The sequence below is a fragment of the Buteo buteo genome, chromosome 5, assembly GCF_964188355.1.
Source record: "Buteo buteo chromosome 5, bButBut1.hap1.1, whole genome shotgun sequence".
Taxonomy (NCBI): Eukaryota; Metazoa; Chordata; class Aves; order Accipitriformes; family Accipitridae; genus Buteo; species Buteo buteo.
In genome coordinates this window covers 18,918,278-18,938,491 of record NC_134175.1, presented here as the reverse complement: position 1 = coordinate 18,938,491, position 20,214 = coordinate 18,918,278, and the positions used below count along the sequence as shown (strand labels likewise).

Below are 20,214 nucleotides of genomic sequence, written 5' to 3'. Positions count from 1 at the left end.
TGAAAAAATCCTCTCAGCTCTGGCAGCCGAGAGCAATAATTTATGTTTTCTGAAGCGCAAGGACAGATACTTCTTGATTATTTTCACTGGATCCTTAAAAAAACGACGCTATTGTACATTTTGACCGTTTTTCAAGTTCTGTAAAAATGCAGGTTTTGCCGGTGGTCAACACCAAAAGTAGGTCACACGGGGTGCAAAATAAGTATTTACGGTCAGAACTGGGATACTCGATGTGAAGCAGACAGCCTGAGCCAGCATCGAATGGCTGAGTCTGCACCACCTCCATTGCAACAGAAGGCGCTTTCAGCTGAACAGCTCAAAATTTGGTACCTTGGTTTGTTTTTTTCTGAAAGCCATGAATCGGGAGCACCGTCATTTGCAGGCGTTTCAGCCACAGCCTGGCGGTATGTGGTGCTTGTCTGGCAAGCCCAGCTTCTGGATGCGTCTGAACATTCGGGAACTTGGCATTTTTTAAAAGGTCGGAAAACACAAAAGGGCGACAAAGAAGAGCCAAGCCAAAGGAAGAACACTTGTGGCCCACAACACCGAAAGCGCGTCCTGACGCTTTTTCGGCGGCTCTCGCGGCTGCTGGGGGGCCAGCACCTGACCGCGGGCAGCCCGGCCCCCGCCGCCCCCGGGGCTGCGCGGCGGCCCTGCCCCGCGGGCCCCTGCTCCCGGCCGGCCGGGCACGGGCGCTGTCGGGCCGGGGGCCGCCCCGGGGGCGGGCCGGGCGGGGGCGGTGTCCGCGGCCGCCTACAAAGGGCGGTGCGCGGCGCAGCCCCGAGCCCGACGCGTCAGCGCCTCCGGCAGCCGCGGCCCCGCAGAGCGAGCCGGGCGTCGCAGGGCGCTCGGCCCCCCCACCCCTCCGCGGCGGAGCGTCCCCAGCCGCCCGCGGCCGCATAAGGCTAAGGCTTTCCGACTTCAGCTACAGTGCTAGCTAAGTCGGGGAAGGCAACACGGAGCGAAGCCGCGCGTCCCCCCGCCTCCTCTCGGCACCGGGCTCTGGCAGCGGCTGAGCGGACCGGCATGGCGCGGGGAGCGGAGCCGGCGGGCGAGCGGCGGCGGGGCTGCGGTCAGTGCGCGGCGGCGGCGGCGGCGGCCGGGGCGCCTCTCGCTCGGTGGCCGGGCGCGGAGCGGGGCGGGGGGCGAGGGGCGCGCGAGGGAGGCCCCGCCGAGGCCGGCGGGCTCCGGCCGCGGTAGCCGCCGCCCCGAGAGGCGGCGTGTCCCGGTGGCGGCTTCGCTCTGGAAGCGGTGTTGGGTTCCTCCGGGGCGGCCGGTGGGACCCGCCGTGTGCCGAAACGCGGCGGGTGTGCCCGAGCCTCCTTTAGCGTTTGTTTCTTGTCTCTCGTTTAGGATCTGTGGTTGCCTATTTTATGTCTGCAAAGTTTCTTCTTTATCTTGGACATGCGCTGTCCACTTGGGTAAGTAAGATACCGGCCTGGTAGAAGTAGGATTTTGTTAACCTGGCTGCGACTTGCCTGGGCGTTATCGGTACTTCCCCCAAAATCTTCACAAAATGGCACGCCACCACGAAGACGGAGGTTTCGTTACAGCACCTCGCTGTTAAGAGTCTTCGTAATCTTTACGTGGTATGTTGCAGTAGGTTCAGTTTTCATTGCGGTGGGGTAGTGCGGGACTCAGTTTCCTGAGGGCCTGGTTCTGTACCTGTTTAAGTAACTACAGACCCGGTGAGGCTCCTTGTAGAGTAAGTTCTGAGCGAAAGAAATGAAACATAGTCCACAGCCGAATGGAACACAGTCCATTGCAACATGTATTTGAAGGACTTGTATACTTACTAATGGGAAATACTCAATGCTTAGAATGGACCTTTTACTGCCACTCACTAGCAAACCTGTTGAGAGTGTCAGGAGGTGTCTTGTTTTCTGTCAAAATGTTTGCCTTCTGAAATGCTTTCCTTCTGTACTGACATAACTTACTATACCAGTTTTTACTCACTTGAAGCATACTAAAAAAAAAATCTTAAAATACGCACTAAAAATAGACAATCTGGTTCTAATCCATATAATGAAATTAAGGATATATGTGACTTATAACACAGTCTTAAGACTCCATCCGTTTGGCTTGATTCAAAAACAAGTGGAAAGCTTCCTCCCTAATATTCCCTGTTTTGTCTTTAGGCCTGGATTTGGACCGGTTTAATGTGTGCTTTGTATAGCAGTGAACAAGTGGCCGATATACAGTTACAACGTTGCATGCTAACTTTCCCAGCTCTTCGCTTTCACTAACCTGAGAGGTCATACTGATGTTTCTGTTAATGGGAGAAGGCTTGGAGTGGTACCAAACGCTTGTTTAAACAAGTGCAATACTTTAGCAATTATTGATATTATCGAAGGAGCTCAGTGGTGATGTTTCTATTTGGCTCACTGCTTTTCAGAGGCCAGGGTTGTTACCTGCAACAGTTTTTGTCAGTAATGCCCACAAAGTGCCTAACTGGCAATTTGGCAAACCCTGCTTACTCCTCTCTGACGAGTGTTTCAAAACTCAGCAGTGGGACTGCTCTCAGGGTACGTGAGTAAAGGTGACAGAGTTTGAAAGCGATGTCGCACACCGTAACAACCATTAGACTGCAAGATGTCTATTGAGCTGTTTAGCAATATTAATAGTATGCTCCTTGTCCCAGTGTGTTTTCTTTTGTGCCGAAAATCTTGACTCAAAAAAACCCCAACCAAACCTGCTGATGCAACAGAAATACAGCTTATTTTGACAGAACTGGGTGCAGGACTGCACCTTTTATATCTCCTGAGCTTTAGTGTTCCTGTAGTCTGAATGTTTTTGCTAGCAGGAACAATAAACAAGCACCTTAATCTTCAGAACTCAAAGTAATGAATCATCTTTGTTCTAAAATGGCTATGTCCGCAATACAAAACCTGATAGAAATGTGGTTTTGCTGTAATTGAGACCACGAATTTGGTCTCTGTGCTACTAAGCCATTCCCAAATACAGAGAGAAGCTGTGAATGATTAAATGTGTCACATCTCCACAACTCTTCAGATTTGAACAAAGTCTAGACTATGTCTTAGGCTCTTGTTCAGTAAAGCATTTGAATGTGTGCTTGGCCTCAGTGATCTTAAGAGGCAGGACTGCTCTGCTGAACTGGAGTCTCAGACCTTATGCTATTGCCTTTATGTTTTTAATTCATTACTGTCTATCGCGTGGCAGTCAAGAAAGAGCAGAATGAAACTGGGTTCACTTTGTTGGTGCCAGGCCTAATGCTTGCCAGGAGGTCAGTTGCAACTTCCCAGCCTCATCTGTGCCACTCAGAGCTCAGGAGGCCTGTCAGTAGGTAGTAGCCTGGCTACTGCTTGACTTATTGGCTTCAGTTCTGAGATGGGATTGTATGCATTCAGTCTGAGATGGTTATAAGGATAATCATAATGACAGAAGAGCAAGAACCATCTTTAAAAGGATGGTGAGGCTAAACGGCTGTAGTTATTTACTTGAAAGAGTTGAAGTATCCACACTTTGGAGATGTTTTAAAGTGGGATTAAATATCTATGATCAAGGCTTTGCCCGTTTCTGAAGGCAATATTTACTGCTTAAATTTCAGTAGATCTTAGCTTGAAATTAAATACCTGCTTCAAACCTCTGTAATTCACTAATACTGTTCTTCTGTGACACTAATTTATCTTTGCTTGCTCTTACTGGGTTTTAATTCCTGAAAGAAACTCATGCTTCCAGCTTGGAACAGCTTTAGTTACCCCCAAAATTATCTATGTGGCTTGGCCTGATCAAAATCTCTGGGTAAATGTGTTGGATAAGGTTGAACAGAGTTCACAGGCTCCTTAAATGGATGATCGCACTGGAGTCAAAGGAATCTTCCTGTTAGTTTCAAGTGAGATCAGGGTTTTTGCTCTGACAGTAGTGGCTAGCAGAGACTTTCACATGCTTCCATTTTTTATTTAAAATGCCACTTTCATGGTGTCAGGATTCAGTAACTGAAACATCTCTGCATAAAGGAAAAAAACCCAACAAACTTCTGTTATGAAACTTTAATGTGAAAGTACTCTTTTGGATTATTTTTCTAGCTTAATAAACAGGTTCCCAGGATAATCAAAACACAGTTAATCCACCCGGATGCATTTTAAGAGGAATTCAGTAAAGAGGTAACTCAGGTCATATTAAGTTTAAGTGAATGCTTGACTTGGGAAATTATATCCTCATGTTTTCATTTCTAGAATACTTTCTATGTACTTCTACTAACCATGGAATGAAAGTGGAACATATTTTACAGGAAACTTTAGGTGTCTCTGGAGAGTGAAAACTGGTTTATTAGATATGAGAGGGCATGTCTAAGCTGATCATGCTTCTATTTGCATTTTTTTCATTGGTTTTAGTTAAAAAAACATAGAAAATACCCAGAGCTTTTCCTTGAACAAGTGAAATTTGTCTTCCCACATGATTGGGATGTAATTTTTTTCTGCCTATGGCTAAGGAAACAAACACGAATGTTTAAACATTATAGTGTTTGAAGAAATTTCCTTCAGAGAACTTTAATAACATTAGAAGGCGAATTCCTTTTGTGCATCTATACTACACTGGAGACTTTAATCAAACTTTGCAATTATTTTGACCCTCCAAATAGCATGCTTTTTATGTATCTCTTGATTGCTATGTTATGGTATGTTAGATTTGGCAGACTTTGCTTTTCAAAAGTGCTTTTATGTTATACCTCCCCCAGCCCTTCAGAATATTTGAGGCCCTTAGAAATGTGTGCTATTCACTGTATGACATAGCAATTGCTTATTTAAGGTAAGGCTGCAGAAGAAAATGGTTTCATGTTTGGTTTATAAAAGACTAATATTAGGGACCCTTATTAAACAAACTGCATGCCCTATAAGAGTATGAATTATTTCTATTAATCTGCTTTGTTATTGATTGCATAAAGTATTTTCTATAGTGCAGATACATGCTACATGCAGATACACTACATTTGTAATATGTTTAGAAATAAAGTGAAATGTGGACTCCCATCATGTGACAACGTAAAACCTTGATGGATTCATTAGCAAGCCACAGGTCTGTTTGGTAGCAAACCTAAAAATGCTTTGAATAATATGAAAATTACTTCACTTGGACATGTTTAGCATTTTGGGTTTCTTTTTTTTTACCTGTAGTAAGTGGTATCAGAACATGAAAATTTTGTGTTCTAAGCACTAGGTTAAACTAGCAACAGGCTAAATAAGTTGAACTAGCAATGAGTTTGCAATAGGTTAAACGAGCTCTGATATTCTACCTCTTGCTAATATGCCAATGCTTAAGTCTGTTGACTTCAGCAACTTGAGTTAACATTTAGGATACCAGCTTCATTGATTTACCCATTATCTACCCGTCTATCCTGAATTGTATTATGACTTGCTTTGGCTTGACTGGCTCTTGTGTTTTAAAGCAGCATTTAAGCTTTGATTGTCTAAGAGCAAACTGCTGTCTTAAAGTTATTTAAATAGTATCGGTAGTCAATAAATCTGTTGCTAATACTTGATCTGTGCTGGAGAATCTGTGTAAGCTTTCTGAGGCTTGTTGGATGTGGCTGGTAACAGACTTTGTCCTGTAATATTATAATAGAAAATATCTGGGATTTTTGATGTCGTACTACAAGCTGTAATGCTGTGCTTGATCTCCACAGATGATCTTGGTGATACTGGGAGAAAATCAATGGTGACAGGATGTAGTCATCAAAAAACACCAACCCCCAAATTAAAAAAAAACCCAACAAACCAAGCCACAACAAAAACCCAGACACCCCCACACACACTCCCCACCCCTGCATGTGTAACAAACTTTTATGTTAATACTGTCTTTTGTTGAGGCATTAGTGAAATAGTCAACTTGTGTGCTTGCAAAGTGCAAATAGTAATGTTGTGTATATACTCTTTGTTACTCTTAAAGGGAGATCGTATGTGGCATTTTGCTGTGTCTGTATTCCTGGTTGAACTTTATGGAAACAGCTTACTCCTGACTGCAGTTTATGGACTGGTTGTGGCGGGATCAGTTCTTCTCCTGGGAGCCATTATTGGAGACTGGGTGGACAAGAACTCCAGGCTCAAAGGTTAGATGCCTAGAGCAGGTTATTTACTTAAGAATGCATCAAATTAATGTAAAAAGATAAAGCTGATAGAGTTAACTTCTCAAGTCAAATACAAGAACGGGGCTTGCTCGGGTTTTTTTTAAGGAAGGGTAGTGTTTCAGAGTGGTAATGATTATACAGAGATAGTGTAAAAGACAGGAGGAAAACAGTTTTATGTCACAATATGTCCACTACTCAGGCTAAACCTGTATGATGTGCAGAAATGCAAAAGGTAAAAAGCACATAACTTGAAGGACTATAAACCACGTTCTTTACAGTCGAATACTAACATACACTTGCATTATTTGTTGTCTTCTCTCTGGATCCAAACATCTTCCACTTAAGTGTAAACACTCACTGCATTTGCATTATACATATTTTAAATATGTATGCTCTAGTCTGTTTATAAATAACATGGCATCAAGTTCTTCATACACAGTTTTACTTTCCAAGAGTTTACAAAATAACATCACTTCCATGGTATGCTGAAGGTGAATTTTAGAGACTCAAGCCAAGTTTTGTTTTTACCGCTTTAAAAATAATGTCAGCACTTAAACAGGTACAGTTTGGGTTTTGATTGAGAAAAGACCTACTTGGACTCTAAATTGTTAATATCTGTGAAGTTACATCAGACATTAATTTGTTTCTTTAAGACAATGGAAGATTCAAAATCTAATATGAAGTATAGTTTTACCACTTATATTTTGGGGGCAGAATAGAAAAATAAAAATATTTTAAAGAATCCGTGCATGTTCCTTAATTAGAACCTCCTTAAGCTTATACTTAGCTCATTCTTATGTTCTTAACTGTTGCTCTCTGTTTTGATTTGAAACAGTGGCCCAGACATCCTTGGTTGTACAGAATGCATCTGTAATCCTGTGTGGTATTATCCTGATGATTATCTTCTTGTTTAAGACACAGCTTTTGACCTTATATCATGGATGGCTTCTTGTGAGTGCTTGAACTTGTTAATAAGGAATTAACTTAAAAAGAAACTTTGGGGAGCATGGGAGACTGAATTTTTATTTTTCTCTCTAGTCTGTTTAGACATTCCTGGGAGCTAAAACTGGCAAATGAAACTTTGAGCTAGCTGGGTAAACAGAGGTGATTGTTTTCTGTCAGGAATTTTAAAGTAGACTTAGTCTAGTTTTGACTGAACAATAACACTAAAATGTATGGATTCAAATGTAAAAGTGTCTTGCCGTACAGGGTAGGAGTGGAGATCTCCCTTCATCAATTTTCTCACCTTGTAACTCTTTCCCCCCATTTCTCTAGACGATGTGCTATATCCTGGTTATCACTATAGCAAATATTGCCAATTTGGCCAGCACTGCCACAGCGATCACAATTCAGAGGGACTGGATTGTTGTGGTTGCAGGGGAAGACAGAAGCAAACTGGCAGGTGAAATATGTTGCCTTTTTAATATCTTAAATGTCTTACTTTCCAAGCTTGATTTTTAGACTAGAGTTTTACAGAGGTCAGCATGTCTTTGAGTTCCAGATATTATGAGAAAACAGCAGGTAAAAAGGGTAACCTTCACTTTCCTCTTCCCTGCTCTGGACTACACTCACTAAGAGTGTGTAATTACAATTCAGTTAGGCATCCCTAAACTTGTTTTGTCCTCCTTTTAGTCCTACTGCAGGTTTGTCAGGAGAACTTTATTCTTGCTGAACAAAATAAACATACACCACACTCTTAAATCAAATAACCAGTGTTTAATAGAAAAGCTATTTAACTTCCAGGCCAAGTGTTGCAATACTTTATTTTTAGGTCCCTGGAATGAAACAGAAAACTGTTGCGTAACTGGGCTCCTCACATAAGGATCAAAGAAAAAGGTACATGAGAATGAAGTCCAGAACAGTAAAGTAGGTGGATCAGGAAATTGCCAATAGGAAATGCTGTGCGTGCAGATACATTGGAAATGTTGCACTTTTCTAGCATTAGATGTCCAACTCAAAGCTGTAAACACTTTTCTAGAGTTGGAACTGAAAACTCTATTCTTTTGACATTTTGTACCTTTGATATTAGACTACAGACTTAACCTTCTTTTTTGCCTGGTAAATATTTTTCCTTTTTTTCCCCTTTCTTGCCCAGTGGCATGGTGTTATTAGGAGAGAGAATGAGTTCCCATTTGTCGTGGTTTAACCCCAGCCAGCAACTAAGCACCATGCAGCCACTCACTCACTCCCCCCCCACCCAGTGGGATGGGGGAGAAAATCAGGAAAAGAAATAAAACTCCTGGGTTGAGATAAGAACGGTTTAATAGAACAGAAAAGAAGAAACTAATAATGATAATGATAACACTAATAAAATGACAACAGTAGTAATAAAAGGATTGGAATGTACAAATGATGCGCAGGGCAATTGCTCACCACCCGCCGACTGACACCCAGCCAGTCCCCGAGCGGCGATTCCCTGCCCCCACTTCCCAGTTCCTAAACTAGATGGGACGTCCCATGGTATGGAATACACCGTTGGCCAGTTTGGGTCAGGTGCCCTGGCTGTGTCCTGTGCCAACTTCTTGTGCCCTGGCTGGGCATGAGAAGCTGAAAAATCCTTGACTTAGTCTAAACACTACTGAGCAGCAACTGAAAACATCAGTGTTATCAACATTCTTCACATACAGAACTCAGAACATAGCACTGTACCAGCTACTGGGAAGACAGTTAACTCTATCCCAGCTGAAACCAGGACACCATTCAAATTCTACTGAAGCTTGGTAGTCATGACACTACTTGGATGTGAAAGATTGTTTGGGATCCTCCCCAAGGATGCATTGAACCTGAGTCTCCTTTGCTGGGGGGTACTCCTAGCCACAAGGCCATTCACACCAAGGAATGTATGATTGATCTTTGGCTATGCTGCTGCTCCGATTGTAACGGACAGTGTGGCAAGCAGCATTTTTTGCGATGAACTTGGGCAGGCTATATGGGCTCTGAATCAACCCTATAAGGGGACTTAAGCTGTCCCAGATAGAGGAACTGATACTGAAGTGCAAACAAGGCACAGAGCAGCTTAACATTGCCAAGACATTTATAGCTCACTAAAGTAACTCTGGGACTAAAGTTTTAAGTCTGACACTTGTGGAATTTAGATACCTCCAGGCCTAAGCAGCGTGTCAGGTTCTGGACTCTTAATTTTATATGAAACTGCCTAAATTGCCCATAAAGTTCAGTTTACATGCCGGAGTCCTTGTAGCGATTTGAATCCTGTGTTGCAGATTTATTCTTTATGTTTATCTCCAGTGAAGGAATCTTATTTCCCCATCTCATCCAGGAGAGGCTAGTTCTTAATTACAGGCATGAAAAGTGTTTTGCTTTCATTTTCCATTTTCATTTTCCACCATAGTCTTTTATTTTGACCTTGCAGTGCCTTTTTAGGTCATGCCTTTTGTAGAGCAGCAGTACAGGTTAACTTTCTTTATGTGTGTGAATCACAAGGAGAAAAATACCATCTATCCGTAAAAGCCTTAAAGTTCGAATGTTTCTCATTAACCTTTCTTCTTGTGGTAGATCTTATTCAGCAAATCATCTCCCCAATCCCTGTACTACTTAACTACACATGAGATGAGGTACAGACCACACCTGCAGAGAACTGCTGCATGGGAGGCAGTCCTGCCTCTGTACTGCTTCATGATCTCAGATAGAATTGTATGACCACTTCTGTACAATTCTGTACTGAAAAATCAGGCAAGAGGTTACTCTAAATTCTCTTGTAACTTAATTTACAAACAAAAAACCCCACTGAACTAAGCACCTTAGTTCAACAGATCTATCTAAAGGATCTCTTTCAGGCTGAATAGGGTTGCTATGTGTTTAATCATAATATATCTTGGACACTGTGGAAATTCCTTAATTTAAAAAACTAAATGCCAGCACTGACTTTGCAGCAAATACTGTTGTCCATCTCTGCACTCTTACCTTTCTTCAGAGAGGAGCCTTAGTTAAGTTAGTGAAATAGGAAAGTAAAAACTTGTCTTGGCTTCCCCTTCTTCATTGTCCTTGGTTTAATTTTTCCATTCACTTTTACTTTGTACCTTTCCTGAGTGGAAATATTAGCCTTCCTCAAATAACTCAAAAAACAAAGCTTAGTTCTGGGAATTTCCAAAGACAAATATTATGCAAGTATATAACTTACTCAGTTAACCCTCAGTCAAATAGTTAACATTTAATTCACTTTGAATTCTAATTAGAATAACCTAAACATTTCTTTGAATGGCAATGAGTAATTCTCTACAGATTCAGAAAAGCAGCTTCATACTGGTATACAGTTTCACTTGCCCTTCAAATGCTCTGATTTCATAAGAGGACTCTGAAATGGGTTTGGGATGTACTTCTAAGCAGCATGAAGCCCTGATGTGCAAAATCATTGAGCATCTAGCAGCTTTTAGGGGTGGAATAATGGCACCATTAACTGGAAACTTACAGGAGCCCAGTGGGTGTAAAGACACTAAAGCAGATAAGATGGGGAGGGTGAGACATCCCCTACCAGTAAATGGAAGATGCATTCATGCTAAGAATGGGCTGCTTGTTTCGACTGTATACATCAGAGTGTGGAACAGAGAGGAGTGAGGACTTTGCTTGGTAAGTTCTGAGAATGCCTACAACTGCCATCAACCAGTGTGACTCAATAAGGAAATTTAAAGCCATTTCAAATATCTGCTGCTATCGCAGTGGCTACTGTGGTCACCAGTTATAAGTAAATGGAGGAGATCAAGAAATACCTGGTGCAGCATTGGGAGATAGTAGATGCAAAAATTACCTCTACAGGAAAGAATTCTACCATATGAGATTCCTATTAATGTCTGGAGTTGTACATGCTAGGTTTGAATGTTACAGAGATATGCTTAGGAGTCCATAAAGTCACTAGGATGTAAGGGTAATCTGATCTCATGACTAACAGTTTTACCTGCAGGAGTACACGTCCACTGTAAACCCAGCATGCTAAACCTGGAAGACCTTGTGCAGGCAAAACTGGCAGGAGTAGGATTTGGCTTACAAACACTCTGGTTTGTTGCAGTAAACTTAAACATTGGGACACTCTAAAGGTGCCTCTGGTTAGCAGTCTAACTCCTGCTCCTGCTGGAACCAGTTACAGCTAGAGCAAGACTTCTTAGCTTGATGTGTATATGTGTGCAATCCTCAATTATGTTAGTGAATATTTCACTGTAAGTGTTCAGCAATTATTTCATATTAACAAATAATTTCTGACAGATATGAATGCCACAATAAGAAGAATTGATCAGTTGACCAATATCTTGGCCCCAATGGCAGTTGGTCAGATAATGACATTTGGCTCCCCGATGATTGGCTGTGGATTCATTTCTGGCTGGAACCTGATGTCGATGTGTGTGGAATATCTGCTGCTCTGGAAGGTTTATCAGAAAACCCCTACTCTGGCTCTCAAATGTGCAAAAGTTGAGGAATCGGAACTGAAACAGCTGAATGTAAAGAAAGGTACTGAAAACACAGAAGTAACTGTTCGAATTCACAGTATATTCACTATATCAGTCAAACTGAAGTGTTGACTGTTGTCTTCTACAGACACTGCTTTGAGGCTATATAGCTTTATACTCATAGCTTGGAGGTTTTGGATATAGATACCAGAGACTGTAATCTAAGTAACAATACTTTGTGCAGCTATTTGAGGAATCCCATAAAATGCAGCCAAAGAATGAATTCTCTCCTCTTAATTAATCCTTTAGAGTAAGTCTGCCCTGCTATTAGGGCTGATCAAGAGGAATGCTCATGTCCATCTATACCATAGCTAATAAGCTGACAAAGCCCTTTGCTCTGTAGTGTCTACAAGCAAAACGGCCTGTGTAGGACTCCTTCTTGCTAATTCGTGTCTACTTACTCATAGTACTAACAGGCTTTCAGGAGGTTGTAAAATAGATGGTAATATTTCTAGTCTGGCATGCTTCAATGAGTGCCACATGCTGCAGGAAATAGTGGAGAAAAATCTACTTTGACCCTCTACTCTGCTTCCTTGGCCAAGCTGAAGAACTGGAATTTGCAGTGTAGATGGCTATGACTATATGCAACCTTAAAATTGATTACTTTACTACTTACTGAAAACATCACTTTAGGTAGTCTTAATACCAGAAATTAAAATTGTTCAGAAACAGACTTTTTGTAATGAGGTATTTGAAATGTCAGATACTAGAATACAAAACAAACGTTTTCCTGTTTTTAAGGTAGCAGTATGTGAATACTACTGAAAGCTCAGCTATGGGGTCCCAACTACAACATGTTGTGGTTTGTTGGGTTTTTTTTAAAGATTATAAAAAAAAATCCTGTTTTTTCTCTAAAAGCTAGCTAGCAATCTGTTCTTTGCTCAATATATAGTGACATAGGAGGCTGCTATTAAAAGTGCTGAAGAGATATATCTTCTTCCCAGCCAGCAGATCCATTGTGGTAATAGCTGGTCCAGTAAGCTATTGGACTAGGCTGATGGCAGCCTAAGATGGGGAGGGGAGCAAGATAAAGAGCATGGAAGGCTCTATAGCTTTGCAACTGGCTCTTGAATGCTCCTGAAGAATGAAGCATTTAGCAAATGTCAGTATGTAGGAAATGTTTCTTAATCTTTGCTAATGCAGTATTCTGATTTCAGTAGAAGACTTGCATTTTGAAAAGTTGCAGAAATGCTTCATGTGTCCTGCTGTATGTGGAGTTCTTTTTCAAACTTGACAGGGTAAAACCACTGCTCGGGCATCCAAATGTTGGTATAGTTTCTATCCACATTACTAATCTAAATACTGCTGTGGGTTTTTTGGATTTTAGTTTGTGACCAGTGGAAGTGCCTTTCACCTATGTTAGAGTGAAAATGGAGCTGTAAAAAAGCATAGTCTGAGATTTTAAGTCAAGTTTTGAAAGCTTTTGGCTTTGGTAGGCTTCAGCAAGCATCTCTGCCTTGGTTCTTCTACCATGACATGAGATACTGACAGATGTTTTAAGTACTCCCTACTTTCTGTGGTTAGACTTGTATGTTTAAGTGCACTATGTTAAAATGCCAACTAACATTGGCATTCATTAATAATTTCTTTATGGAAATGGAGCATTCAGTCACAAGTCTATTGAAAAGAAGTAGGCTATGCTTCCTCCTACTACAGTTTAATTAAATAAACAGGACTTTATATTGATAGGAATAAACTTTACTTCATCTTACTATATGTATGGGATTTAAGGACACTTTAAAACATTTAAGTAATCAGAGGAAGGACGATTGCAGAATTTAACTGATACACTTCTGCAGCAGTGAACTAACTGCAAACAATTTACACTGTTTACACTGCACTTTCCAGGCAGGACTGTATCTAACAGTTACATTTCTGTTTACAGAGAGTGATGTGAAACCTGCTGAAGGAGTGCAGTTAATTGTTGAGAAAGATGTAACTGGCTTTGAGCCCCAACAGGAGAAGGAAATCAGCTGTGCTGCCCGGATTGCTGAACCTTTCATCACGTTTCGTGATGGATGGGTTGCATACTACAACCAGCCGGTGTTTCTTGCAGGCATGGGTCTTGCATTTCTGTATATGACTGTTCTGGGCTTTGATTGTATTACTACAGGCTATGCATACACTCAGGGTTTGAGTGGCTCTGTGCTAAGCCTCCTGATGGGTGCCTCGGCAGTCACTGGAATTATGGGAACAGTAGCTTTCACTTGGCTTCGTCGCAAATGTGGCCTGATTCGCACGGGCCTTATTTCTGGAATTGCTCAATTTGCTTGTCTGGTCTTATGTGCCATCTCTGTGTTCATGCCTGGAAGTCCTCTGGATTTGACTGTTTCCCCATTTGCTGACATCAGTGCCAGGCTGTTTGAAAGTGAACCATTACCTACTATAGCATCTCCAGAAGATAAGCCTGAAATGGTTTTTGTAACTGGAATGCCCAACTTGTTAAACGGGTCTACTACTCCTGCTGACAGCGACCCAGAGATGAGTCCTGAGCCTGTGCCTTTAATCTCTGTTAGTCTCCTGTTTGCAGGAGTCATTGCTGCTAGAGTTGGTAAGTATTACGTCTCTATTAAAATCTGTTCTAATTTTTAGAATTTTAATTTTAATTCTAAAATTAATTCTTTTAATTCTAAAAATTACAGTGCCTGTCAACCGAATTTAGGATTTTAGGCTACAGTTGAAGCGTTAATATAATTTCTAAGGCTAATTCATTACACTTCACATAAAAATGAAGTGATTTTGCAATAGTGTCGCCATTGCAGAGACTGCAGCACTAATTTCTTGCATATCATATATCGCTAATAGGAGAAAAGTTACCACATTTGGAGATGAATGCAACTTGTCTTTTGGAATGCTCATCTCTAAGTGATCTTCCTTCACAACCAAATAAAACCATTTGTTAATAGGAAACAGAACTAAGCACATCTGCTATGAAAACCTTCAAACCTAGCAGTTACTAAATTAATGCATTCATTAAATAAATTGTCTAACTTTTAAACTTGTGACCAGTAAAGAATTTTAGAAGAAACTTTGATTTGGATGACAGCTAAATTTTTTGAGGAATTGCTGGTTAATGTAGTACTAGTATCTGTCAACAAGAACAGGCAGTCAAATACATAAATGTAATGAACAGTAATTCTAATTTGTAAAATTTTTGTACTCCATTTCTGCAGCTTTTGCTGAATTTTGGAGGAATAAAATACTTGATTCACATGTATTAATTTTGCTTGCACGATAAACTTTTAAAACTGAATCATTAATGGACTAGAACAGTATAGAAGCTAGTGTCAACTGAGACTGTTGTAAATTATGTATTCTGCGTAGTTTAAAATGTGTTTGTTTTTGCAAACATCATGCAAACCTTAGCAATTGTAGCTAGCATGAATACATGTGTGAATAGCTGTAAAACAGCTATTTAAATAAGGAACAGGTAAGCAAAACATTGTTAACTTGATAGACATGTTGAAGCAAGATGTGACAGGCAAGTTAGTGTGTTAAGCTGTATGTATTATTTCAGGAAATATTAGTAAAGGGAAAATAAATTGCTCTTGACTGTCAGTGTGAAATCTATTCTAGTCTGACAAGAGGCTAGCTTGTCCTGTGCATTTTTGGCAGAAGTGAGTGTTTGGAAGTGTGAATTGAATTGTGCCAGTAATGAAAGCTTAGCGTGAGAAGCCCAGTTGTATGGATAACTGTTTTTTCTCTCCATAGGCCTTTGGTCCTTTGATTTGACTGTCACACAGTTGCTCCAAGAAAATGTGGTAGAATCTGAAAGAGGGATCATAAACGGTGTCCAAAACTCCATGAATTATCTTCTTGATTTGCTGCACTTCATCATGGTCATCTTGGCCCCGAACCCTGAAGCTTTTGGCTTACTGGTGCTTATTTCTGTATCTTTTGTTGCAATGGGTCACATAATGTACTTCAGATTTGCCCAAAAAAGCTTGGGAAAACAACTTTTTGTTTGTTGCACTCCTGATCCCAAAGCAGTCTCTGACAGTTCACCACCTGGTAATACATCTACTGTCTGAAAGGATCCATTTCTTTTACTTACTTGCTACCCAAATGTCACAGTTAAACACATATGCTGCCTTTTGTGACCCTGTCTAAGGTGTTTCTGTAGAGTTGAATGCATAACTTAGCTGTTTGAGGAAGCTGTCCCAAGAGACCTAAAATTCACCTTATGGTGACCCTGTAAAAATGTTTCATATTTGGCAGAGAACAATGTAGTTGGATCTTGGCAGGTGGTGTTTCAAAGGATCCCCACAAGTCATGCATCTAGTATTTGATCACAAAAATAATGTTGAGTTTCTGTCACTGACTCCCACAGTGATACTGTTTAGTGGTTGTACATACTCAATTTGTTCATGAATTCTAAACAATTCTTGTGCTCACTGAGCAAAATGAAAGGGTTTTTTTTTTTAGTTGCTTCAAAATAACTTGAAACACAGTATTTGGTTTTGTGGTTTTTTTCTCTGTTTTTCCCTTACCATAAACAGTTCTGCTCCCCTATCTGCTCAAATTGATATAAATGTCCTTCTTGGGTTCCTTAAGCAGACTCTTAAGTTCCAATGTTTTCTCAAAATATCTTTTTAGTATTCTGTCTGTTTTGGTTTAACTTTACAGAAACACCTTTGTAGTTTTTTTGCATGTTTCCTTACAAATTAGACAAGTGCTAGGTACAAGATATGTATTACACTTTTTTTGCACTTCATAAAGTTAAACATAGCCTCATTTTAGCAGAAGCTATTGATGTAACATTATAAAGCATGGCTTTTTTAATTGCAAATGACAGGTCTGCTCAGGTTTGATGTAGCAGAAAGTGCTAAGGTCAGGAGTACTGGTACAGAAAGATAAAGTCTAGGGCTAACTTAGTTTTTGCCTCAGAGTACAAGCAGCTTTATTTTTGAATGCTATTGTTTTCAGAAACCCTATTAAAGCCTGATGTATTGGAAAACTATTAGTATGCCACACAAAAGAAGTTAAAAAGTGGATACTCGCATTTATCTGATTTACATGTAGGTGAATTTTGACTTAGTTTGTTCTAAAATACCACTAAAACAAGGAGATGTTGGACTGTGTGGCCCTCTAAAGCAACTTGAGAGCAATGAAGAATGATATATCCCTCTGATTTTCAAGAATTTCTTGCTTTTTTTTTAATCTTGCACATGTACTAACACAGTACTTCCATAGTCATTAACCGTATGTGCACTTTTGTGGAAACTACTCTATGTACTTTGCTTTCTCAGTAGTGTTGAACCTGGTAGTGTTCTGAGTTTTCCTATGGCATGACAGTATGACTTCTAAACTTAAATCTTTGTAAAATATTTTGCTTTCAAAATAAGAAGTATGCAAAAACATACGTCAGCAACTTGTGAAAAGTATCCTCTGTAACTTTTAAGGTTTTGTTATTTTAGGTACTGTCCTTCACACAGTCATCTGTGTTGCCAGACTTCAACCCTGCAATGTAAGTGTGTGAACTCCATTGACATTAAAGGTGTTACATCAGGGCTGAATCTAGGCCATTCATCTTAAAATTTGTAATGATGAAGTTATATATCAAACTAAATAGAATGTAAAAAACCTCTAGTGGCTTTTGTCTCAGATACAGTATTTTGTAAGAGGAGTGAAAGTGAATGAATGGGAATCCACTGTACAACCAATGTACTTGTAACCCTCAGTGTTCAATAACTGGATGTAACAATTCTTCTCCTCTGATGGACCAAATCATTACTGCTATGTTACTGAAAGTTTCTCAGGGATATTTTCACTAGGTTTATAAGTGTTTATACTTTTGACCAAGCTTTTGAGTTTTGTTTTGATATAATGAAGTAAAATATGTAAATTAGAGTAGTTTTAAAATTTGTGACTCAGTCCTGAGTATAACTTCTTAAGGAAAAGGGAATTTTGCCATCAGCAGAATTTAAAAGTCAGAAGGCAAATAAAACAAGCTTATCTAGATTTGTAGAATAAATATGCCCAAACGATAGCCTATACAGCATGTGATACATACACTAGAAAATAAAATACCTCTGATTTGCCAAATATGTTTTCTCATGGGTATCTAATCTAAACTGGGACCAGATTTTAATATTGCTGAATATAAATAAAGGTAGCCCAAATGTCAGTGAATGCCTCTATACTGCACTTTGATGAACATCTGAATGCCACTGCGTATATTGGACTCACTGACCATTAGGGAAACAAAGCTGAAAATGGAGCTTCTTGTGGGCTGTCTATGGCCTACAGAACCCGGTGTGCCTAAAGCTTAATGTTGTAGCACTAAGCACCACACATCCCAGAGAGGATGTACTCCTGAAGTCTAGAGAGCTCAAAAAACATAACAAATAAGAGCTGGGAGCATACCATGTCCCCAAAGTCTTTCCACCACCACCCCCCTTCCCCCCACCCCGAGCTATGTAGTCTTACTTGAGTAGCAATTTGTTTCATAAATAGTTCCACTAGATAGTGCAGTCTGGACCTCAAGCCAAAAAAGTAGTATTGGGAGGGGACTGAACCTTTGTATTTTGTATGCGTAATGTTGCTAGGGTTCATGTGTGCACATACACAGCTGGAAGGCAAGACAATCCTAAAAGAGAAAGAAGAAAGGTGGATGCTAGCTTTAAGAGGAATAAGGAGGTCTAAATTGGAAACCTTGTATGTATTGGTCTGAGATATCAAAAAATGTATGCTGCTTGAGCACAACCCATTTGTGTATAAGTCTAAGATGTACGCAGACACCTGTACTGATTAGTGCTTTGAAGCAATGTGGAGCCTGAAGTCTTACTTAGCAGGACTTTCATTAAGTAAGCATTTTTGGCCTTGTATTTATTTATTTTTTTTTAATGTGTCCAATTTGGATGAAAACTGCCCTTAAAATGTACGCACTAGAAATCAATCTTACCTGAATAGCCTATTTTATTACACAACCTTATGCTGGACATAGTATTGATTTATGTATTACTATTGTTAAAGCTAATGAATAAATTTGCATAAAAACCTTATTTGTCCTGTATTATTCAGTTTGTGGGCATCTCAGTTTGCTATATTTAGGATGGACCCTGTAGATAAAGGTTTTCTGTAGTGATGGGATGTAAACAGCCATGAAGCACAAACAAATAGCATTGAGGAAGAAGCAAATGAGTGTAGTAAAAGCCTTTCAGTGACCCTATAGCTCTATCTTTAGTGAACTGATTTTTATTTACTATCCACAGTGGTAACTTAAGACATAATAGGTGATGGTGAAGTTGTGGTCTTACAAATTCAGCCCAGGACCAGCATTGGTGACATAGTGGTTTTGTGTATTTACTTACTGAGCATTAGAAAGCAAATTATTTTACCTTCCCAGTCATCTTTTTACCATACAGAATTTGAGATTATGACCTTCTGTAGCAGCAACCTATAGGTGAGAACACTAGGCATAAGAGTGGTCACAAATAAATGTGATACTTTTAATATTCTGGTTTTAGTCTTGAAAAGTACTTCAGTTGAGTATTTTACACAGGACTGCTTATTGTTACATGTATTGAGGATATGCTTGTGTGATGAATCGATCTGTGGAAGGATGCTGTGCTCATTCACTAGGATTTCCCTGAACTGATTCCTCTTTGAACTAGAGGTTTTCCTAGAAAAATACCTTCATGGGTTGTCCCCAGTTACATTATTACCATGTTATTCCCTTATGGGAATTAGAATGTAGTGAGTTAAAACTACAGGCTGTATTGCATGTATCAGGCTTGGTAGCATTAGGGCAAGTGATGTGCTGCTTTAATAAGAGCTACCAAAACGTCAATGTTAAATTCAGATTACCAATTTTAATTTTTAGGAATGTTTACCACCTTCACTGTCACTTAGAAACAAAGAAAAGTGTTAGAATACTGACTTGAAAATGTAGTTAACTGATCCACCCCTGTACATATAAAGAAAAGGAATCATGAATGGCATTGTGTAGTGTACTTAATGGATAAAGAACACTTTTGTTTACTGAAGAAGGCTCTTCACAACTTACCATTTGATGGTTTCACTGTTTTCCTTTACTTAGGTGTTCACATTTTGGAAAGTTTTGAGTTTTCTAAGATCCTGTGAAATTCAGTGCTCAGCAACCAAAGGTGGAATGATAGAAGATAGCTACCACTCTGTTTACTTGCTTGTTGCACTACTTTGCTTACTAGGTAGTTGAGAAATCAACCCTGCCTGTGGAAGGCAATGTATATTGCATATTACAGATTTTATTATTTTGCTCTGGAATATTTAATTGCTTTTATTTTCAAAAGGGTTTTCTTAAACTGACCACTGATGATACAGGGATTGAAAATTGAATCTTGTTAAAGGAAAAGGATAGAGTGAACTCAGTCCCTTCAATTTAAACTATTTTCTGTTTCTTTAATGAGAAAACTCTCTTAGAAATTCCAAAAGAGTAAGTAGGTTCATACCTAGTAGTTTTAAAATGTTACAGTTACTGCTGTCTTTGTTTCTACAACATATATGGTGTATATGTCCCGGGTTAGCAGAGTTAGCTCATTTCCCTCATAAGTTGGCAGAGTGTTCCCTCAGTGATCACTGTCAAAGATCTCATCTTTTCATGTCATAGTGTTAACAACTTTACTGCTGGACAGAGGCTTCTTTCACAGCCTCCTACACAACTACTTTTGCGAAGCATATATTTAAACTCTT

At 39.9% G+C, this 20,214-nt stretch overlaps 1 protein-coding gene across 1 annotated transcript; it reads left to right on the top strand.

Moving 5' to 3' along the window:
- The first annotated feature begins 796 nt into the window (after window positions 1-796).
- Window positions 797-18,545, top strand: SLC40A1 (solute carrier family 40 member 1). The gene is made up of 8 exons (XM_075027978.1): window positions 797-1,072; window positions 1,354-1,421; window positions 5,908-6,067; window positions 6,921-7,036; window positions 7,361-7,487; window positions 11,300-11,542; window positions 13,427-14,092; window positions 15,253-18,545. The coding sequence occupies exons 1-8, from the start codon at window positions 1,027-1,029 to the stop codon at window positions 15,570-15,572; spliced, it is 1,746 nt and encodes a 581-aa protein (XP_074884079.1). The 5' UTR covers window positions 797-1,026; the 3' UTR covers window positions 15,573-18,545.
- Window positions 18,546-20,214: the final 1,669 nt, after the last annotated feature.

Excerpts from the sequence above, each read along its gene's own strand:
- SLC40A1 (XM_075027978.1), top strand. The coding sequence starts at position 1,027 with ATGGCGCGGGGAGCGGAGCCGGCGGGCGAGCGGCGGCGGGGCTGCG. Across the intron at positions 6,068-6,920 it reads CAAGAACTCCAGGCTCAAAG|TGGCCCAGACATCCTTGGTT; the intron begins GTTAGATGCCTA and ends GATTTGAAACAG. Across the intron at positions 11,543-13,426 it reads ACAGCTGAATGTAAAGAAAG|AGAGTGATGTGAAACCTGCT; the intron begins GTACTGAAAACA and ends TTCTGTTTACAG.